This window comes from Pongo abelii, chromosome 5 (assembly GCF_028885655.2).
Source record: "Pongo abelii isolate AG06213 chromosome 5, NHGRI_mPonAbe1-v2.0_pri, whole genome shotgun sequence".
Taxonomy (NCBI): Eukaryota; Metazoa; Chordata; class Mammalia; order Primates; family Hominidae; genus Pongo; species Pongo abelii.
The window spans coordinates 50,205,953-50,225,530 of NC_071990.2; the positions used below are offsets into that span (position 1 = coordinate 50,205,953).

Below are 19,578 nucleotides of genomic sequence, written 5' to 3' on the forward strand. Positions count from 1 at the left end.
GGAGATTAAAGCAGCTAGAGAAGTGCTTAGAAAGGCAGAATGTCAGTATATTTTGATTGTTACATGTAGTTTTTAGTAAAATATTATAACAAAAAATGAGCACAGCTAGGAAAAAATGAACAGTTGAAATTAGAAATAGAGGTGACAGAACTTTTTAGGGAGATAAACTAAAATTGGCTAATAAGCTAGAAAAGTGAGATCTCTCAGAATTGAAAAAACTAACTGCCTCAATACTTCAAACAATGGGAGAAAGAGTGTCACTCATGGCTTTTTTTAGAGACCCCCCCCCCCCATTTGGACTTTTCAGCCAAAAGTATGAAAAAGCCACATGCAAAGATTAGACTATAAATATTGCCTTCATACCCCTACCAACTTTTTCATATGACCACATTAGTCATCTCTAAAATAAAGAAAAGTGGGCCCAGGGCCAGGCTTATGCCTGTAATCCCAGCACTTTGGGAGGCCGAGGGTGTGGATAACCTGAGGTCAGGAGTTGGAAACCAGCCTAGCCAACATAGTGAAACCCTGTCTCTACTAAAAGTACAAAATTTAGCCAAGTATGGTGGCATGTGCCTATAGTTCCAGCTACTTGTGAGGCTGAGGCAGGGGAATCGCTTGAACCCGGGAGGTGGAGCTTGCAGTGAGTTGAGATGCCCCACTGCACTCCAGCCTGGGTAACAGAGCGAGACTCCGTCTCAAAAAAAAAAAAAAAAAAAAAAAGAGCCCAGCAAAGAAGTCAATTAATTAAAAACAAGAATCAGAGGGTTAAGAAGTGTAACTAGAAGACATTTTTGGTGAAGTTCTTCCAAATGAAACTAAATACACCAGAAACCTTAATTCTTGAGAAAGTTGAAAAACCATTAGCTCAGCATTAAAAGGCTTTTAATTGTGTGATACAAAAAGACATCCTTGGTTTATTAAACCGAAACCAGCAGCTGGGCATGGTGGCTCACACCTGTAATCCCAGTACTTTAGGAGGCTAAGGCAGGAAGTTCATTTGAGGCCAGGAGTTCAAGACCAGCCTGTTCAACATGGTGAAACCCGACCTCTACTAAAAATACAAAAATTAGCCAGATGTGGTGGTGCACGCCTGTAATCCCAGCTACCTGGGAGACTGAGTTGTGAGAGTCACTTGAACCTGGGAGGTGGAGGCTGCAGTGAGCCAAGATCGTGCCACCTCACCCCAGCCTGAGTGACAGAGAGAGATTCTGTCTTGGAAAAAAAAAAACAAACAAAACTATACCAGCAAAAAGAGGCTAGGAAATCTGTGCGGTGGCCTGATATGGCCTGATGAAGCATACCATCTGCTTGAGGATATGCCATGGAAGTTAAGGAAACAAAATGTCCCAACTGGTCAAACGACCGGCCAGAAAAGGACAATGGATAAGTTCCTCCCAGAGACCAGAACCAGCCTAAACAAAGAAATTGGGCTGCTGCCAGGTCAGGGAGTTCTTGAAATTGTAATCCAGAGTGATTTATTTCATAATTGTAATGAATCAGTGGCTTTTTCTAGGTGAGTATTTTTGTTGCAGTTGTCCTATTTCTTTTTCACTATTGTATATTGGCTATGTATGGAGTTGGGGGCTGGGAGGTATGAGAAAAATGACTGTGTTTTTGAGTTCATCGCTGTTCAGCCCCCACTGGATCACACAGAAAGAACTGTGCGTAATTCAGAGATACCCAGTTTTTAGTAGGATGCAGTAACTGGACAAGTCATTTGATTGTATCGTATCTCTTGGAGAACAGATGTTTTCTTTTTAGAAAGCAAAACAGAACAAAACAAAACATAAATACTTGTACATGGATACTTGGGAGGCCAGCATGGCAGTCTGTCAGAAACCATTAATTTTCTTCAGTGTTTTTCCCCTCCTTACTTCCTTTCAGCAATAGAATCTATTGACTTTTAGCTGGGCACAAGGTATGCAGCTAGAGAGAATACATCCCCAATCTTCCCTTGCAAAATAAGCCTTATCTCACAACTAATGCCAATAGGATACATGAAAACAAATCTCTAAACTTTTTGAATCATGTATTGAAAAGAAAACTAATTGCCTTTCAAGAACTTCCCCCTTCAGGTTGGCAATCAAGTAGCAAAAACTTGAACAGTGGCCTCATACCATACACAGACTGAACCCCCTCACTGGCAGTAACAGATCTGTTTCACCAGTTTGGTTCCCTAGATGACTTCATAAAGGAAAGCCCATGTTATTTGCCCTGGATTCTCATGTGAGAGAGTGATATGTTTTAATCTTGTTTCAACTACTCAAGTTTTGGTTCCATTAATCCTAACTCCTACATCTTTCCTGGGATTATTATAATATTAACATTCTGCTTAAAATATGTTGAAGTTCCAGGTGTATTAAGATTCATATTTGAAGCTCAATTATTCAGGATATTGAATATCACAACTGATCTGGGGTTATGGGACATAAGATATTATAGCTGGGAAAGGTTAATCTGCATTTTTACTCTTAATTACTATTCTTGTTAATAGCATTGCCCTAAACTACCTCTTTGTCTACAGAATAAAGCAAAATATTTTCCAATAAGTGTTTTTGTTTTTTCTACATTTCTTATCATTTTATCTTCTGTTTTCTAATAGAGAATTTTAATCTCTATTTTCCCATTATTAAACTAGCTATGTATATATATTTTATTTATCTCAAAAACCAAGTTTTAGAACTTACCAGTTATATTATTTATTTATTAAATAATGCCTGCCTTAAAAATAAAACAATTACTTATTTACAACTTGGGTTTAACTTGTAGCTCTTTTTCTAGCTGGCATTTGTGTGTATTCTTGTGCATTGATATGCACACAAACATAATTCTTACCTTGAGTTTAATTTCTTTTCTTTTTAAAAATTCCTTGGGTTTAATAAGTATCTTTCATTTCTCTTTTTTTTTTTTCCTATTTAGTATAACATATCCTCTTAGCAGAACTTTATTGGTACCCATGAATTTTTATATGTAATTATTTTTCTCAGTTTATTTGGGCATATTTATTGTTTGTTTGTCAGCTTTCATTCCACCCTTTCCCAACAACTTAAGTTTTGTCTTTTGGGTTTCAAATTATGAAACAATAGCAAAGTTGGACTAAAATAAAAAGATTCAGCTTCTTCAGCTCACTTTCTTTAATAGGCAACTTAAGAATATGTCCTCCCTAGAAAGCACAATGGTGAAGTTCAAATGACAACTTGAATAGGCAAATGCATGACCAAACTAAAATTAATTGCTGTGCTGATATTAAGAGTTCCTGATGGCCCGTTGCTTGTCCATTACATAGGTCTTGATCTAGGAGTAGATTTTAACAAAAGTCACATCAAGATGTAAAAGCACTAAGCTGACTTAAAGGCCGTGGACAGAAAACAGAAGGAAGTAACACTATGTTAACTACACGTTGCTGAGGGCCTCTACTCCAGGAAGGATTTTACCTTCCAGAAGCTCTAGACTGGCACCACCTCCAGTGCTGACATGGCTGACTTTATCTTCAGTGTTCCATTTGGCACAGCAAGTAGCAGTGTCTCCACCCCCTATAATAGTGATGCAGCCCTTGGAAGTGGCTTTCACAATTTCATCCATGAGGGCTTTGGTTCCCTTAGCAAAGGCATCCCATTCAAATACTCCTAACGGCCCATTCCAAACAATTAACCTTGCTTGAGCCACAACTTGAGCATGATTCTTGTTGCTCTCAGGACCACAGTCCAAACCCATCCAGCCAGGAGATATGCCAGATGCTACAGTGGCTTTTCCAACCTGAGCGTTCTCATCAAACTTGTCACCAGTAACAAAGTCAACAGGAAAAGTAATCCTTACACCATTCTTTTGTGCTTTGGCCATGATATCTTTGACGATCTTGGCTCCCTCTTCATCAAACAGGGAAGCACCAATCTCCATGTTGTTGAGTACCTTAAGGAAGGTATAAGCCATTCCACCACCAATAATCATCTCATTGACTTTGTCCAGCATATTTTTGATAAGTTGGATCTTGTCTGCCACTTTGGCTCCACCAAGTATAGCCAGAAAGGGTCTCACTGGGTTTTCCAAGGCTTTAGCAAAGTAATCTAGTTCCTTCTTCATCAAGAATCCGGATGCTTTATGGGGCAGATTCACTCCCACCATGGAACTATGAGCGCGGTGCGCAGTGCCAAAAGCATCATTGACATAGACGTCCCCTAGCTTGGAAAGTGATGCTCGGAAGGCTTCTATTTTATCTGGCTCAGCTTTAATCTTCTTTCCAGAGGGATCTTGGCCCTTCCCTTCTTCCTCCACATGAAAGCGCAGGTTCTCCAGCAGGATGACTGAACCAGGAGCTGGGTTGGCACAGGCTTTCTCCACTTCTGTGCCTACACAGTCCTTCAGGAACAGAACATCCTTGCCCAGCAAGGATTTGAGTTCAACAGCAACAGGCGCTAAGGAATATTTGTCAGGCATGGGAACACCATCAGGCCGACCTAGATGACTCATAAGAACTACTGCCTTGGCTCCATTGTCCAGGCAGTACTTGATGCTTGGGATGGAAGCCTTGATCCTCTGGTTGTTTGTAATCTGGTTCTTCTTCATGGGAACATTGAAGTCTACTCTCATGATGACTCGCTTCCCTCTAACATCCAGTTTGTCTAAAGTCAACTTCTTAGAAAGAGACATTTTGACTATGTAAAGACATAGGCTGACACCTGGATCTTAATGCTGAAGAACCAACTTGCTGTTGGGAGGCTGGGTCGGTGGTGATTTCTAACGCCCTTGCCCTTGCCCCGCCCCTTTCTTCTCCACACCGTCTCCAGCACAACAGCCACTGTTAGACAGGAGAGGAAATCTAGCTTTGTGATTGGCTCATGCTCCTGTCAATCTCGATCTGAAATGTGTTGCTAGGTGAAGATTCCAACTTCCTGGGCAGAGGGCCGTGTAGTGGAGTAGAGGTACCTGGCTTCGAGGCGAGACTCGGGTAGGTGAAGAAACCCCAGAATAAGAATGGTTCTAAAAAAACAACAAGAATGGTCCTGAGGTCTGCGCTGCCTTCTGGCTCTTTTTGCCCCCACCCCACAGCTCGGTTAACAGTTGCTCTTATTATTAAAAACAAAACAAAAAGAAATCCACCCCCACCCCCACAAACCTGCATACACCTCATTCATGTTAAATCTTAACCATTTTGATATGTAAAAACCTCTGCAGTGCCAAATAAAAGGAATATTTGAAATAATGATTTTCATGTGAAACCTTGCTTATTCAAGTCAGGATAGTATAGTTCTGTTTTTTCCTTGTCTTGATAAATATTTCTGTTGAGGATGTGGCTTGTTGTTAGTCTTCATCTTTAGATATATTCTAGGACGGGGTGGGAATGCTGTCATATTTTCATTACTTTGCTTCTTCCATTTTCAGACTACCATGAAAGACTGTTTGGTCACTTCTGCAGGAGAATCCCATAAGATCATAGCAAAGAGAGTATCAGTAACAAGTGCTGAAAGTAATGGTGACATTTCTTTCAGACTACAATGTTATGATGAGGCTCCTTGTTTTTTCTCTCCTCTCTATTTGCTTTCCTATCTGTACAACTTAGAAATTGAGCTGAAAAAAAATGCATGGTTTTCATGAGGATGAAAACATATATTAGAATTGAAAGTGAGTAAGATATTCTATTTTTGGAGAAAGTAAATGTATGTGGCTAGTTGCTTTAGTAATGAAAATTGGCTTTACAATTTTTTTCATTAGACTCCGTAGGTTGAGTGAACTAAATATGTAAAATGAAGGCTTTGACAGAAATATATTTGAGGCATCACCTATTAAGATGGCTAAAACAAAAAATAAAAACAAGTGTTGAGAAAGACGTGGACAAATTGGAATCCTCATTTATTGCTGATAGGAATGTCTAATGGTGCGGTCACTTTAGAAAACAGTTTATCGGTTCCTCAATGTTGAACATCGAGTCAACAGCATTTAAAAGCAAACTTAAATGGTGTTAAAATATATAGTAACAGAAACTCTCATTTATTGCTCCCAGGAATGAAATATGCTACAGCCATTTTGGGAAACAGCTTGGCAGTTTCTTAGAAATATGCATAGACTTACCATACAAGTCATTAATCCTATTTCTAGATATTCATCCAAGGACATCAAAAACCTGTATTTTCTCAAAATTCTGTAAACAAATGTTTAGAGCAGTTTTATTAATAATTACCAAAATTGTATATTCTTCAAGTAATAAATAAATAAACTGTGATATATCCATGCAATGGAATATTATTAAAAAAAAGAAAAGAAACAAGCTATTTATTACACAAAAGCCCTGGATAAAACTTAAATGTGTCTTACTAACTGAAAGAAGCCAGGCAAAAAAATTATGTAGCTATTGTATAATTCCATGTGTATGACATTTGAAAAAAGGCAATCGTTTTGGGATGGAAAAGATATCAGTGGTTGCTACATGTTAGGAGAAGAGAGGGTGGTCAACTATAATGGGGATACACAGGAGGATTTTTAGTGTGGTAAACTGTTCTATGAGGTACTGGTGTGGTGGATACAACATTCTATGCACTTGTCGAAATTCATAGAATTGTACGTTGTAGAGAGTGAACTTTAATGAATGCAAATGAAAAAATATGATCCAGAGTGTTAGGGAATCCTATTATGTAATGTAGCCTCTGACAAATAAGCCTAAGTGTATTGTAATATATAGGAAATTTTACTACAGGTGATGTGGTCAAAAAAAGGAGATGACTTAAGTAACTTTGCGAAAGAGGTTTTCAGTTTGTAAAACTAAAGACGAAAACAACTGTCCATAAATATAATACTCTAGTTGGTAAGTTTGAATATCACAAGCTTATAGATGAATAATTCTTAAACTATATGTGTTATTAGAGATAAGCAAATAATGGAAGATAATTAAAAGTTTTTCACTGTCAGGAAAATAAGTTACAAATAAGCAAGAGCAGAATGAACTCTGTGGTGCTGGATTAAGAGTCTGAGATATTAGTATGAACTCATATTAAGTTCAATATACACATAGGTTGATATGGAAAATAATTACAGATATGTGTATAAATATGTGTTAATTTTTTATTGCTACGGTAGCAACTTGTCACAAATTTAGCTACTTGAAATAACACAATTTTGTGTTCAAAAACAATTCTGTAGGTCAGAAATTCAGGTTGGCTCTGCTGGTTTCTTGCTCTGGATTTCATAAAGTTTTGTTGGCTGGGTTTTCATTACAAGGCTCTAGGAAGAATTTACCTCTAAGCTCATTTAGGCTTTTGGCAGGATTCAGTTCCTTGCAATTATAGGACTGAGCTACCTGCTTTTGGCTGGCTGTTAATAAACCTCTAAAGGCCCTCTCAGGTTTGTAGGTTCCTGTATCTGAGAGCCAGCAATGATGCATTGAATTCTTCTTACAATCGGAATCTCTCTGATTTTCATTTCTACTCCATCTGTTTTCCACTTTCAACCAGAGAAAATTCTCTGCTGTTAAGGACTCATTTGACTAAGTTGGGCCAAACTAGATAATACAGGATAAACTCCCTAATTAAATATTGTGATATAATTATATCTGCAAAGTCTCTTTTGTCATGTAGCATCAGTATTTACAAGTTCTGGGTAATAGGACATGCACATCTTTGGTGGGCCATTATTCTGCCTACTCAAGCAGGATTTTGATAAACACAAGTATTTTCAAGCTCTGTTCATAAGAGGGCAGAGAAGCAGTGACTTATAAATAAGTAAGTGGGGATGGGGGAAAGGACAAAACTTCTCTACAGAGGAATTCCAAATAATGTGTGTAGACACATTCCTCTACTAGAGGTGGAGCTTAATGGACTGTTTGAATGTAGTGATAAATAGATTCTGAGTATTCAAATTATTATTCACCATGATTTACAAATACTAGATTTGAAAGACCCAAAAGGAAAATATACTCTTCTGTTTTGGCACCTTTCTGTAAAGAAGATTTGCAGTGTGCTCTGCACTGAGCTAAACCACAAGGGCATTTTGTCACCACTTCCCCAAGATCTGTCTTCATGTAACAGCGTCAAGCTCTGAGGACCTTGTCTTTCAAAATTACAATCCTGTTACCACGTATCATCCCACATAGAGGCTGAAATGTCTTCTTGACTAAATCCGGTTTTCATCTATGTTCACAGTATCAATGTCTCTACGTTCTGCTGTTCTTGGACACGTTTTCCAGGTTTTCTTTATGCAAATGTCCTCTGTTTCTCTCCAGGCCTTTTAAGGGCTGCTTACTTAGCTACTAGTATTTGCTCATGGTGGTGACTGATTAAAGTCTATGGTGGCAAGATTTCATTATAGGTTGTCCATTTTCTTTGAAAATTGAAACACGTTATGGATATAATCTATTTTTCTTTCTATTAGGAAGCCTTTGAAATATTTGGGGCAGTTTAGCTTCAATTCACCTTTCCATTGACAATGATTGTAAAATATGCAAATATATATTCCATACATTATGCAGAGTTCTGGGTGCTGAAATGACTAATAATCTATAGTTATGTATATTCTCATGTACATCTTGTGTCATTTTAGTCACTAATTTTTAATATTTCAAAATACACCAATCCTTTTAACAATTTAAAAACAATTTTTAAATTGCTTATGAATTTGTGAATGTCCCTATTAATAATAGCAGCAAACTTCAATTTATGCATTTGAAAATGTTTCCATGAGTTTTTGGGATCATTGTAAAAGGTAGACTAAGGTGGCTGTATGGTGCTATCTTTCCCTTTCAATGGCGAAAACCTCTACTCTTGCATCAACCTAATATATAACTTTTTACACAGTGCAGAATTAGTTTGAAAGCGACATAATAATTCACACGATAACATTATGTATGAATTAGCCAATGCATTTGTTTTAAAGTATACTTTTTTGCATTTGTTCCTCCATCTACTTATCTGTTCTTCTAACATAGTTCTGTTGCATAAATTTTAAGCAAATTTTACTCTCTTTATATTTTGTTTTTATAATTAATTTTTTAGAAGATAAAAGGACACATGAAAATATGGCTAAAATTAAACAGCTAAGTTACCCAATCACAAATAGGTAATTTTTAGGACTTTTCTGTATTGAATTCCTACAGATCTCTGTTATTGATTATTAATTGATGAATTGATGTAGGCACTGAATAGGACAAACTCAATGTGAAGTCTAAGATAAGAATTTTAATGTTATTACAATAAAGTTAATGAGACATAAGTTCTAAAAATATATATAATAATGTATATAATAATACAAATCATTACCAGTTCAAACTAATCCTAGGGGAGGATTGATGTATTGCTAAGATTAGGTTTTATTTTCCTTAAGGAGTCCAAATTAGATCAGTAGATGCAGTCATCCTGAACAAGAAAATTGTGTTATAAAAGTTATAATTTAAAAGGGTATTTCAAGAGGCAACATTTTAATTAAAATTTTAATAAAAGAGATTGGAAGCTAGAGAGTTTATTTCACACTGATAAGTTATTTTAGAGTTATTTGTAACTAATGAATAACCTGTGATTATTTTTCTAAAGACATTCCAAAAACTTTTTTTCAATTTAGCTTTAAATATATTTTATTATTCTAAAATAAAATAATGAATTACTTCGTTAAAACCAAAACAATTTTAAGTATCAGCTTGTCTTCTAATACTGAAACTCAGGACATTCACATTACTATATGTTTTTTCTGTTACCCCCAGCTCAAAAATTTCTATAGAAAATAGAAGTATGGGATACCTCTTAAGAAATGAATGGTCCCTTGAATTTTAATAAAATATATCTTTTTATTTATTAAGGCTACTACTTAATCATAGTTATGTCCTATCTAATTGTGGCTTGCATTATGCAAAGCATATTTATAATTTAAATAATTGTATTAGTTGGTTTACTTTTGATACAGTCAAAATATTTGCCTGATACTATTTATTGGAGTTTCATCTATTATAACATATTGAGGATAACACTGGCATCGAGAAAGGGTATAGGTGAGAAACGAGACAGCTGTAGTTTGCATAAGCTCTAAGCTAAAAGAAAGACAAATGATAAAAATGTGTCTTTGTATCTCCAACATTAACTAGGGGAATTGGGACAGTTACTGGATAAATTTACTACAGGCAACAAGAATAATTGACAAACTAGCTTAATGGAAATATTTGGAAGAATATATACATTCCAAAAATATGGCCAGACATCACTGACTTCTGTATAAGATGAAGACCTATAAAATAGATTCTAGTTCTCAGTCTCTTACCTAGTTTTGGAGATTCCAATGTGAGATAGGGAATTATATGGAGCTCCTTTTAGCAACCACCAAAACATATGGGAGGACCATGGGAGCCTAAGGTTTTTGAATTCTTGCATTTCCTGGGAGGCAGAAAGTGGCCTTCAGTGGAAGTCCACAAACCAAGAAGAGAGATTGAGTTGCTGTAAAGGATATTTGTTGCACTGTTTCTCCCTCCATTGTATGCACTTGAAATCAAGCCTATCCATGAGTGTGATCAGGATGGACTTAATTGAAGCAGCAGTTGGAAAGGGTATGTCTTGTGAACTTTGATGGGTTAAGTCCTGGGCAGTCTTGAAATTTTGATGTTATAATTCAGTAAAATAAAGTGTCAAGAAAAAAGGAAAAAAGAAAAAAAGTGAAAAGACAAATAAAAGAGAAGAAAGAGAAAGAAACTAAAAAAGTGAAAAGACAAATAGAGGAAAGAGAAAGAATCTTGGATAAAAAGCATGAAACCAGTGCTTTGGGGACCAGTTTGAAATCTCTCTTTCTTTTATTGTTCCAATTGTAGAGTTCTACAGAGGCAATACTGGAGCCAGGCTGGGGTGAAGCCCCAAGAACAATAATTATGCTTAGGTCTGGCAGCCTCTAGCTCTCAGCTGATAATCTAGGAAAGAAGCTATTGAAGTAGACGTACTGTAATATTTCCTGGAGGACAGACAATATCTATGCTGGAAGTGGGAATAGGGAGCAGGAAATCATACACTATATCATAAGAGGCTCTTTCAATGTATATTTTCCTCCAATTTCAATACACACACCATCCAGCATGGTATTTAGGAATGATCTTCCTTTCTCTGGGCCAGGGAAGTGCAAATTGTCAACTTGTTGAACCCAGTCCCACATTGTTTCCCAGGGCCACAGTTTTTCAGTCAAATACTCATCCACCACTCCACCTCCACCTCCTCCCACATCTCAGGTACTTTTTGGTAGAGTGGCCGTGTCTTCAAGTTCAGAGTGTCCCAAGGTATGTGAAAACTAAATCCAGGAGGTCTACTTAATGATGGACTTGCCTTTCTCTACACAGTATCTGAGTTCCTTCTCTGAAAAACACCGTACTACCTACACCAAGAAAATTAATACGGCTAAGGAAAACACATGACAGTGTATTCATCTCTTGTCTTTACAACCACCACCAACAGTGGCCAACTCAGCTTATAGTGTTGCTTCTTTGTGGTAGGCAGTATAAGTCTTCAAAAGGCTGTTCAGATTTCTTCCCCATTTTAAGAGAATATGAATTTAAGTAATTCAAAAGCCTGACATTCTGTCACAAGGGATTGTGAGGAGAAGACAAGAAAGAGAAAGAAAGTTAAAAGAAAGAACTATTATTTCCTGCCTTACGTGTTCATCCCTATCTCTGGTAGTTTCCATCCTCAATGGGGTAGTGAGCTTTAGAAATATCTAGATAGATATGGGAGCAGCTAGAAAATTGGGGGTATTTGTATACTTTCCTCAGAGAATAAGAAGGAGTAAGCAAACTTTGAGGGAAGACTTGAGTTAATGTTTTACAATGTGTCCTTGGTAAAGAAATAAATCAAACTGCTAGAGCTCATGTCCTTTAATATGGCTTGGGTTAATAACTTTTCAGATACCGTAGAAATGGCACACAAAATTGCTAAGGGTGCTCAAGAGTAAACAAGAGGTAGAGAAAATCCAAGATAACGGTACTTTATTTTAATTTGCAAAGACAAATTTTAAAAAGTATTGTACTGCATTAGACCAAATTTGCTACATTGAATTCAAATTTATTTTATTTTTTTCAAATTTTTTTTCTCCACTATTTAACAATAAGACTAGTGAGGAAAGTTAGCTCAATTCATAGAAAATAAACAAATCAATATTTTCCATACATTTTTCAGTGTAATGTTAGCCATCTGGTGATCTGCAGAGTCAGGTTGGTAGGGCTGTGTTGGGCTGTGCCCACAGTGGAAACCTTAGCCACCACCACCTACTACTGATGAAAAGCACCAGCCAGTCCTCTTAGTTCCTGCACCCAATGTTGCTTTCTAAAAAGCTACTTTTAAGAGCTACTTTCTTTAAGAGCTACTTTTAATTGCTATGTATTTTTAAGGTGGATGTGTGATAAAATAAGGTCATATATGTGTCTATATACAAGTAGTACACTTGAAACATAAAAAAAAATTCTTGGCTAGTTACAAATGCTAAAACATACAATATGGTGGAATCCTTTTGTCATAAGAGTTTTGGAGAATAGCTAAAAGAGCTTAGTTTTATTGTTTTGCTACTGAAAATTAATTTGTCAATGATATTGCTCAAAAATTATGAATAATCTGTAGATATAGAAGTTCCATTAGTACTTTATATAATTTTATAATAAAATATTATTGTAGACATTTTTAATATCCACTTGTGTAGAAAGTACTAATGGCTTTTCTGAAAACTAGCAGTGAACCTAATTTACATGGTTATTGTATTGCCATGAGATGGGCTCACCTTTGATCCCTTAAAAATGTTCTTATGGGCAGATCAGAAGAATTGCATATCGACAATTCCTAAAGCTAAAGAAATCCTAGTGGTAATATATTGTGGGTAGCTGAGATAACTGCATTGAGTGGAAACCGTCTAAGCATCTAGCTGCCTGTCCAGTCACTATTGCATTGCTCAAATATTCTATAACTTTTAGAGCTTTGATTCCCTTATCCTTGGTGACCTGAATTTGGAACCTATAAATGTGAATGTTCAAATTAAATAATAATAATAATAAAACCTGTGTATTAGACCATATTTCACTGTGAAGTATGGGTACAAATACAAATACACTGTATGATATAACTTCATCTTGCCAGGAAATTAACAACCTCTGGAGAGTTTTGAGCACAAAGATGGGCCATATAGAGCCACTGCATACCCCTGCTTGCAATTTTCCACTCCTGTTCCTTGATCTGTATCAGTTTACACTGCTTTGGCATCATTTTGGCCTTTTGTGCAGCATCTTTACTCCAGTTCTATAGAGGAAAAGTAAATATCAAACACATGATCTTATTACAATTTCCATGATGAGTCTAGATTTTTTTTTAAATCACATCTAGCAATATCTTCAACTTATAAGCTAAAAATTTGAATAATGAAATTACTCTTTAATATTATGATAGAAAAATAAAACAGAGTTCCTTAAATTCACAAATTCAAAATTTGATAACAACAATCAGATTAGCCTCTCTTTCTGATGTAGTAAAGACTTAAGGAAATGCTTTCAGTAGATCTACCAAGATAGAAATCCATCACATCATTTATTTATAGTTTTACCTCTGACACGTTATTTTATCTTGGTATCTCAGTTTCTTTGACTCATAATTCATATTAAAACATTTGTTCCAAAGGCTTAATGTGATAATGCCATATAATTATTATATGACAAACGCTGTACTATGTGCTGAATTAATAAATGATAACTATGATTGGAAAGAAGTATAGTATTGAGCATCTATATTTAAAATTGTGAGTAATAAAAATTAATAAGTAACACAACACACTAGAATCTGTTTTTAAGTCTGCAAATATTTTTTCTTACTTTTTCCTCACAGCAACTCCAAAATGGGGGTACTATTGTTATCTCCGTTTACAAATTAGGAAACTGAGGCACAGATATGCTCTTGGGTACTTGTCAGCAGTAGTTGTTCTACAAGTAAGGTGAAAAGCAGAACCTCTTTATCACTAGGTATTGGATAAATAATCTCCCTAAGATTGTTTCATCCTCTCATTCTCTACATTGATTTAAAGGACTGCCACTATATTCACGTGCAAAACATTACCAAAAAAAATTGTGAACATTGTTTTCTCAATAGGTTTTTATGTAAGTTATTTAGCTACACATTAGAATAATTTTAGAATGACAACCTAACTTAGAATTTCAGTATTTTCTCTTTTAGTGGAAGAAGTCTTAACTATGATATGTGTGTGCTGCCATCTGATGATAACTTTCTAGGACTACATTTCATGTTAATGAATTTACTAAACTACAAGATGAATGAAATAATTCATTAGTCTGACAGTGTGTAAAGACATGCTTGTCAGCTTTTAATTTTTTCATGCAAGAAAAGACACATTTGTTACAGCCTGTGTCTAAGGAACAGAGATACAACACCATATTCAGTTCTCCCAGGAGAGGGAATATTGTCGCACTTGTTAATAAAGATAACTTGCCTATTATGACCAGGTTACCATATACTTAGAACAGGAACTTACCTAGTTGAATCCCAACTGACTGCTTGTTATGGATGCAGTGCATCATCATTCTGAAGGGCATATTCACCCAGCAGCTGGGAGTCCTGCCCAGAAGCAGCTCTACTGTCTGCCCTTTCTGAAAATTGCCATAATCCCTTTGCTGGGCAAGCCCACTTCGAGAGCTGGTAGACGTACAATTCAGGCTACCTTTCTCCAGTTCAGGACAACTCAGAAGAGCTTTCCTAGTTTTATAGCTTCCCGTGGGATTTGCTAAGGCTTGTGTTGTGACTATATCACAAACCAGTTTCTTCTTGTGCTTAATCTTGCTCCTTGACAGGTAAATTAAAAAAATAAATCTGTAGATTGTTCCCTAATAAACATTCTGCATGCTAATTTCCATCTCAGAGTATGCTTATTATATCCAAGGAAACCTTCCTGTAACACTAATTATATCCAGTTTGTACTTCAGACCACTTTGAGAAAACTCTCTAGGATATTACCTCTGATTACTGCTGGTAAAATACTTCTGTTTTATGATACATCCAGGAATAAAGTCACAAATGGGTACTCGTCATTGCTGCACAAAAGTTATGAATTATAGCTTTAACAAGTGATTTTATTTAATCAAGTTATCACTTTAGGTAATGACTTTTTTTTCTGTTTTTGAAAATCTCTGCAGGCAGTTATGTTTGGCCCTTCACTCCAACTGTAATTATATCAGGTTCACCCCACACATCCCATGCATTGCTCATAAAACAGCTTATTCTATATTCTCATATTTCCTTTGAAATGTCACTCAGTTTTTGTGATAAACTTAATTTATAATCTTGTTACTATTTCATAATTTTGTACCTTGGTACTTGAATACATGCATTCTTACAATATTTTCTAATGTCTCCTTTGTACTCATCTTAACTCCCCAGGAATAAGGTTTTTAAAACCTTATTAATTTATTTTTTTTAAAACCTCTATATCTTTTATTTACTTTTTTTTTCTTTTATTATTATTATTATTATTATACTTTAGGTTTTATGGTACATGTGCCCAATGTGCAGGTAAGTTACATATGTATACATGTGCCATGCTGGTGTGCTGCACCCACCAACTCGTCATCTAGCATTAGGTATATCTCCCAATGCTATCCCTCCCCCCTCCCCCTAACCCACAACAGTCCCCGAAGTGTGATGTTCCCCTTCCTGTGTCCATGTGTTCTCATTGTTCAATTCCCACCTATGAGTGAGAATATGAACTCCAACAAATTTACAAGAAAAAAACAAACAACCCCATCAAAAAGTGGGCGAAGGACATGAACAGACACTTCTCAAAAGAAGACATTTATGCAGCCAAAAAACACATGAAAAAATGCTCACCATCACTGGCCATCAGAGAAATGCAAATCAAAACCACAATGAGATACCATCTCACACCAGTTAGAATAGCAATCATTAAAAAGTCAGGAAACAACAGGTGCTGGAGAGGATGTGGAGAAATAGGAACACTTTTACACTGTTGGTGGGACTGTAAACTAGTTCAACCCTTGTGGAAGTCAGTGTGGCGATTCCTCAGGGATCTAGAACTAGAAATGCCATTTGACCCAGCCATCCCATTACTGGGTATATACCCAAAGGACTATAAATCATGCTGCTATAAAGACACATGCACACGTATGTTTATTGCCGCATTATTCACAATAGCAAAGACTTGGAACCAACCCAAATGTCCAACAATGATAGACTGGATTAAGAAAATGTGGCACATATACACCATGGAATACTATGCAGCCATAAAAAATGATGAGTTCATGTCCTTTGTAGGGACATGGATGAAATTGGAAATCATCATTCTCGGTAAACTATCGCAAGAATAAAACCTTATTTTTAAATAAAAAAAAAATGAGAAAACTTATTTTTAAATGAGCTCATATAAGGCTACATTTTTTATTTATTTATTCAATCTTTTTAGTACTAACTAGGCACACTTACTTGCTCATCTGGCAACCAAGGAATTTGGACCCCATTTGTCCTAAGGAAGAAAAGTGGTTAAGAGTAGAATACCTGGAGCTGGCCCACTTCCATTGGAATATGGGCTCCAGTGCTTACAACTTTGGATAAGGTGCTTAATTTTTCTGAATGTCCCAGTGTCATTATCTGTAAAATGGAGATGGTAGTATTATCTACCTCACAGGATTATTGGAAGAATTAAATGAGTCAATGTAAGAAGGTACGAGAAAATTGCCTGTCAATAATAAGCACCATATGCATGTTAGCTAAAACCCTTCCAACAGGGGAATGCTTATGATAGCTATTGATTTGTATTGTTTTGTTCAAATGACAGTTTGAATTCTAAGATGATCAAGATTAAAATTTTGAAATTCTTTTTTATTCTTTTGTTTCCTTCTTTATGTGATTTGTGTGAAGAAGTTGTTCATTAGAATCACCCTCCAGGGCCTGCACTATTTCTAACTCTTGTTCTTTAGGCCAGTCCAGGGTTCAAGAAGCAGGCTGAGGGTGCTCATAAACCTGAGTGATATTGCTGGCCAATGAATATGAGGCTAATTACCTCATGCGCCTGAGACGTTCCTAAATTGGTCTTGTGGAAGAACATAGGTTTAGAGTGGAAAGACAGTTTCTCTAAGCTCTTATGAAATGCAATGAAACTAGAGAGTAAATTTACCTACATTTGTTTACCTGACAACGTCAACAGGGTAAATATCTGGATATCTTAAATCTCAGATGAGTGTCTTAGCCTCTGGATTACTGCCCAATGAGGAAAGCTATGAAATGCATGGATAACTTGTTAATCAGTATTTGCCATATGTGCTAGCAGCATCAGCATCAGTTGGGAGATTATGGTGGCCTCCATGTCAGACCTTCTAAATCAGAATATCAGAGAAGGGGGCCCAGGTAAGTGTGCTTTACTAAGTTCTTCGGAAGATTCTTAAAGACGATGAAGTTTGAGAAGCACTGTCTTAGGGTACATAAGCATGAAGTTAGACTGGCGGAGCTCTGTCACTGACTAAATGTATGATGGTGAGAAAGTTGCTTACCTCCTCTGAGCTTCTATTTCTTTTTCTGTATCATACGTTTGTTGTGAAGATCAAACTTTTAGTATATTGCAAGTGCATGGAACTTAACAAAAACTCAGTAGACATTATTACTATTATTGCCAATATTGATGTTGCTGTTTTTAAGGTCTTACCATCTGCAGCATGTTGCTGGCTGGTGAAATGACTCCTCTCCTGAGGGTGTTATATGCGTTAACAATTTCTTCTTGTACAGCTGGTGATTCAATGTTTGTTATTTAAGTGGTAAAATTGTTCACTACATTTAGTAAATATTTAAATGGTAAATAATATAACTGGAAATAAATAATGGATAAAACCTAAAAATGCTACATAACAAGGCACCAGTTGAGATTGCTTTTAACAATTTTAGAATCCATAGTAGTAAATATACTGTAAATGTATGTGCAGGTATATAGTTTTCCATAGCTATACCTTATAAGTTATAAACATGTATATTTTGCATAAATTCCTTATATATGGTTTTTAAAAACAAATTGATGAGAGGGCACAGAGTTGGTGCTCATTACGTCTAACCTCAGAAGCAGGAGACAGGTTGGTTTACTTTGTTCCATTTCTAGAAGCAATGATTTTTTTTGGAAAGGTTTAAATCATCAAGCTTCAGCTAAATTTTTAGAGTGATCCAGATAAAGGGAGACAAAGGAGGATGAAGACTCATGCAATCAGCTGACATTTTTCTTAGGCTGATTTATTTAACATGTAGTTCAGCCTCCACAGTATTCTATTTCTTTCCAGGTGATTTACAGAATAATTGTGTGTTTTACAATTAATGGCATCTTCTATTAATGAAATACTTTAATATATTGACTTTCATTCCTAGGTTACCATGCTTCATCTGCCAATGCATTGAAAACTTGGAATGTAAATTAATTCAACCATTGTGGAAGATGGTGCAGTGATTCCTCAAAGACCTAAAAGCAGAAATATCATTTGATCCAGAAATCCCATTACTGTGTATACACCCAAAGGAATATAAACCATTCTATTACAAAGATACATGCGTGCGTATGTTCATTGCAGCATTATTCACAATAGTAAAGACATGGAGTCAACCCAAATGCCCATCAATGACAAAGAATATGTGGTACATATACACCATGGAATACCATGCACCCATAAAAAGGAACAAGATCACGTTTTTTGTAGGGACATGGATGGAGCTGGAAGGCATTGTCCTCAGCAAAATAACATAGGAACAGAAAACCAAACACCCCATGCCCTCACTTACAAGTGGGAGCTAAACAGTGAGAACACATGGACACAGGGAGAGGAACAACACACATTGGGGCCTGTTGGGGGGTGGGGTGGGGGAGAGAGAGCATTAGGAAAAGTAGCTAATGCATGCTGGGCTCAATGCATAGGTGATGGGTTGATAGGTGCAGCAAACCACCATGGCACATGGTTACCTATGTAACAAGCCTGCACATCCTGCACATGTACCCTAGAACTTAAAATAAAAATAAAAATTTAAAAAAACTCAAGAAAAAGAAAATTTGATTTTTCATTGTAATATTGGAAATATAAGTTAATAGATGGTAAATTGCAGGATTTTTACATCATTAGAAGCAAGTTTCATGACCGATAAATGTTTGTATGGGACAAAATTCTAACCAGCCTATGGAGGTTGAGACTTCCCTGCTATTTTCACCAATTTTACCCAGCTTGTCTTTCACAAGTATGAATCTTGAGGACACCATATGACCCCACATCTAGGTCAACCTGAAATGTGTGTTTTATTGAAGCAAGTTTTTGCCTATGTTTACTGTAGAGATAATTTTATAGCCTCCTATATCCTGCTGTTGCTCTTGGGCAGGTTTCCCAGGTTTTGTGGGTGAAGATGTCCTCTGACTGATTCTCTAGCAATCCTTTGATGGCTGCTAGCTTAGGCCAACTTTCCCAGAGTGATGATTAAACTAAAGGTAAGAAGATATCAATACAGACTGTTAAAGTCAAGAGAGTGCATTTTGAAATCAACTTTGAAATATGACACAACCAATAATCTAGTATTTATTTTATTAAGATGTTGAGAATTTAATGAAATTCAATTCACC

General features: G+C 36.2%; 1 protein-coding gene and 1 long non-coding RNA gene across 2 annotated transcripts; one reads left to right on the top strand and one right to left on the bottom strand.

The window, feature by feature from the left end:
* Positions 1 to 3,116: 3,116 nt before the first annotated feature.
* Positions 3,117 to 4,785, bottom strand: PGK2 (phosphoglycerate kinase 2). The gene has a single exon (XM_002816977.5). It carries the CDS (start codon positions 4,645 to 4,647, stop codon positions 3,394 to 3,396), a length of 1,254 nt encoding a protein of 417 aa, XP_002817023.1. The 5' UTR covers positions 4,648 to 4,785; the 3' UTR covers positions 3,117 to 3,393.
* Positions 4,786 to 4,844: 59 nt separating this feature from the next.
* On the top strand, positions 4,845 to 18,521 carry LOC134761520 (uncharacterized). Its single transcript, XR_010140220.1, has 3 exons — positions 4,845 to 4,945; positions 17,178 to 17,348; positions 18,348 to 18,521. It is a non-coding gene; the product is annotated as an uncharacterized LOC134761520 (long non-coding RNA).
* Positions 18,522 to 19,578: the final 1,057 nt, after the last annotated feature.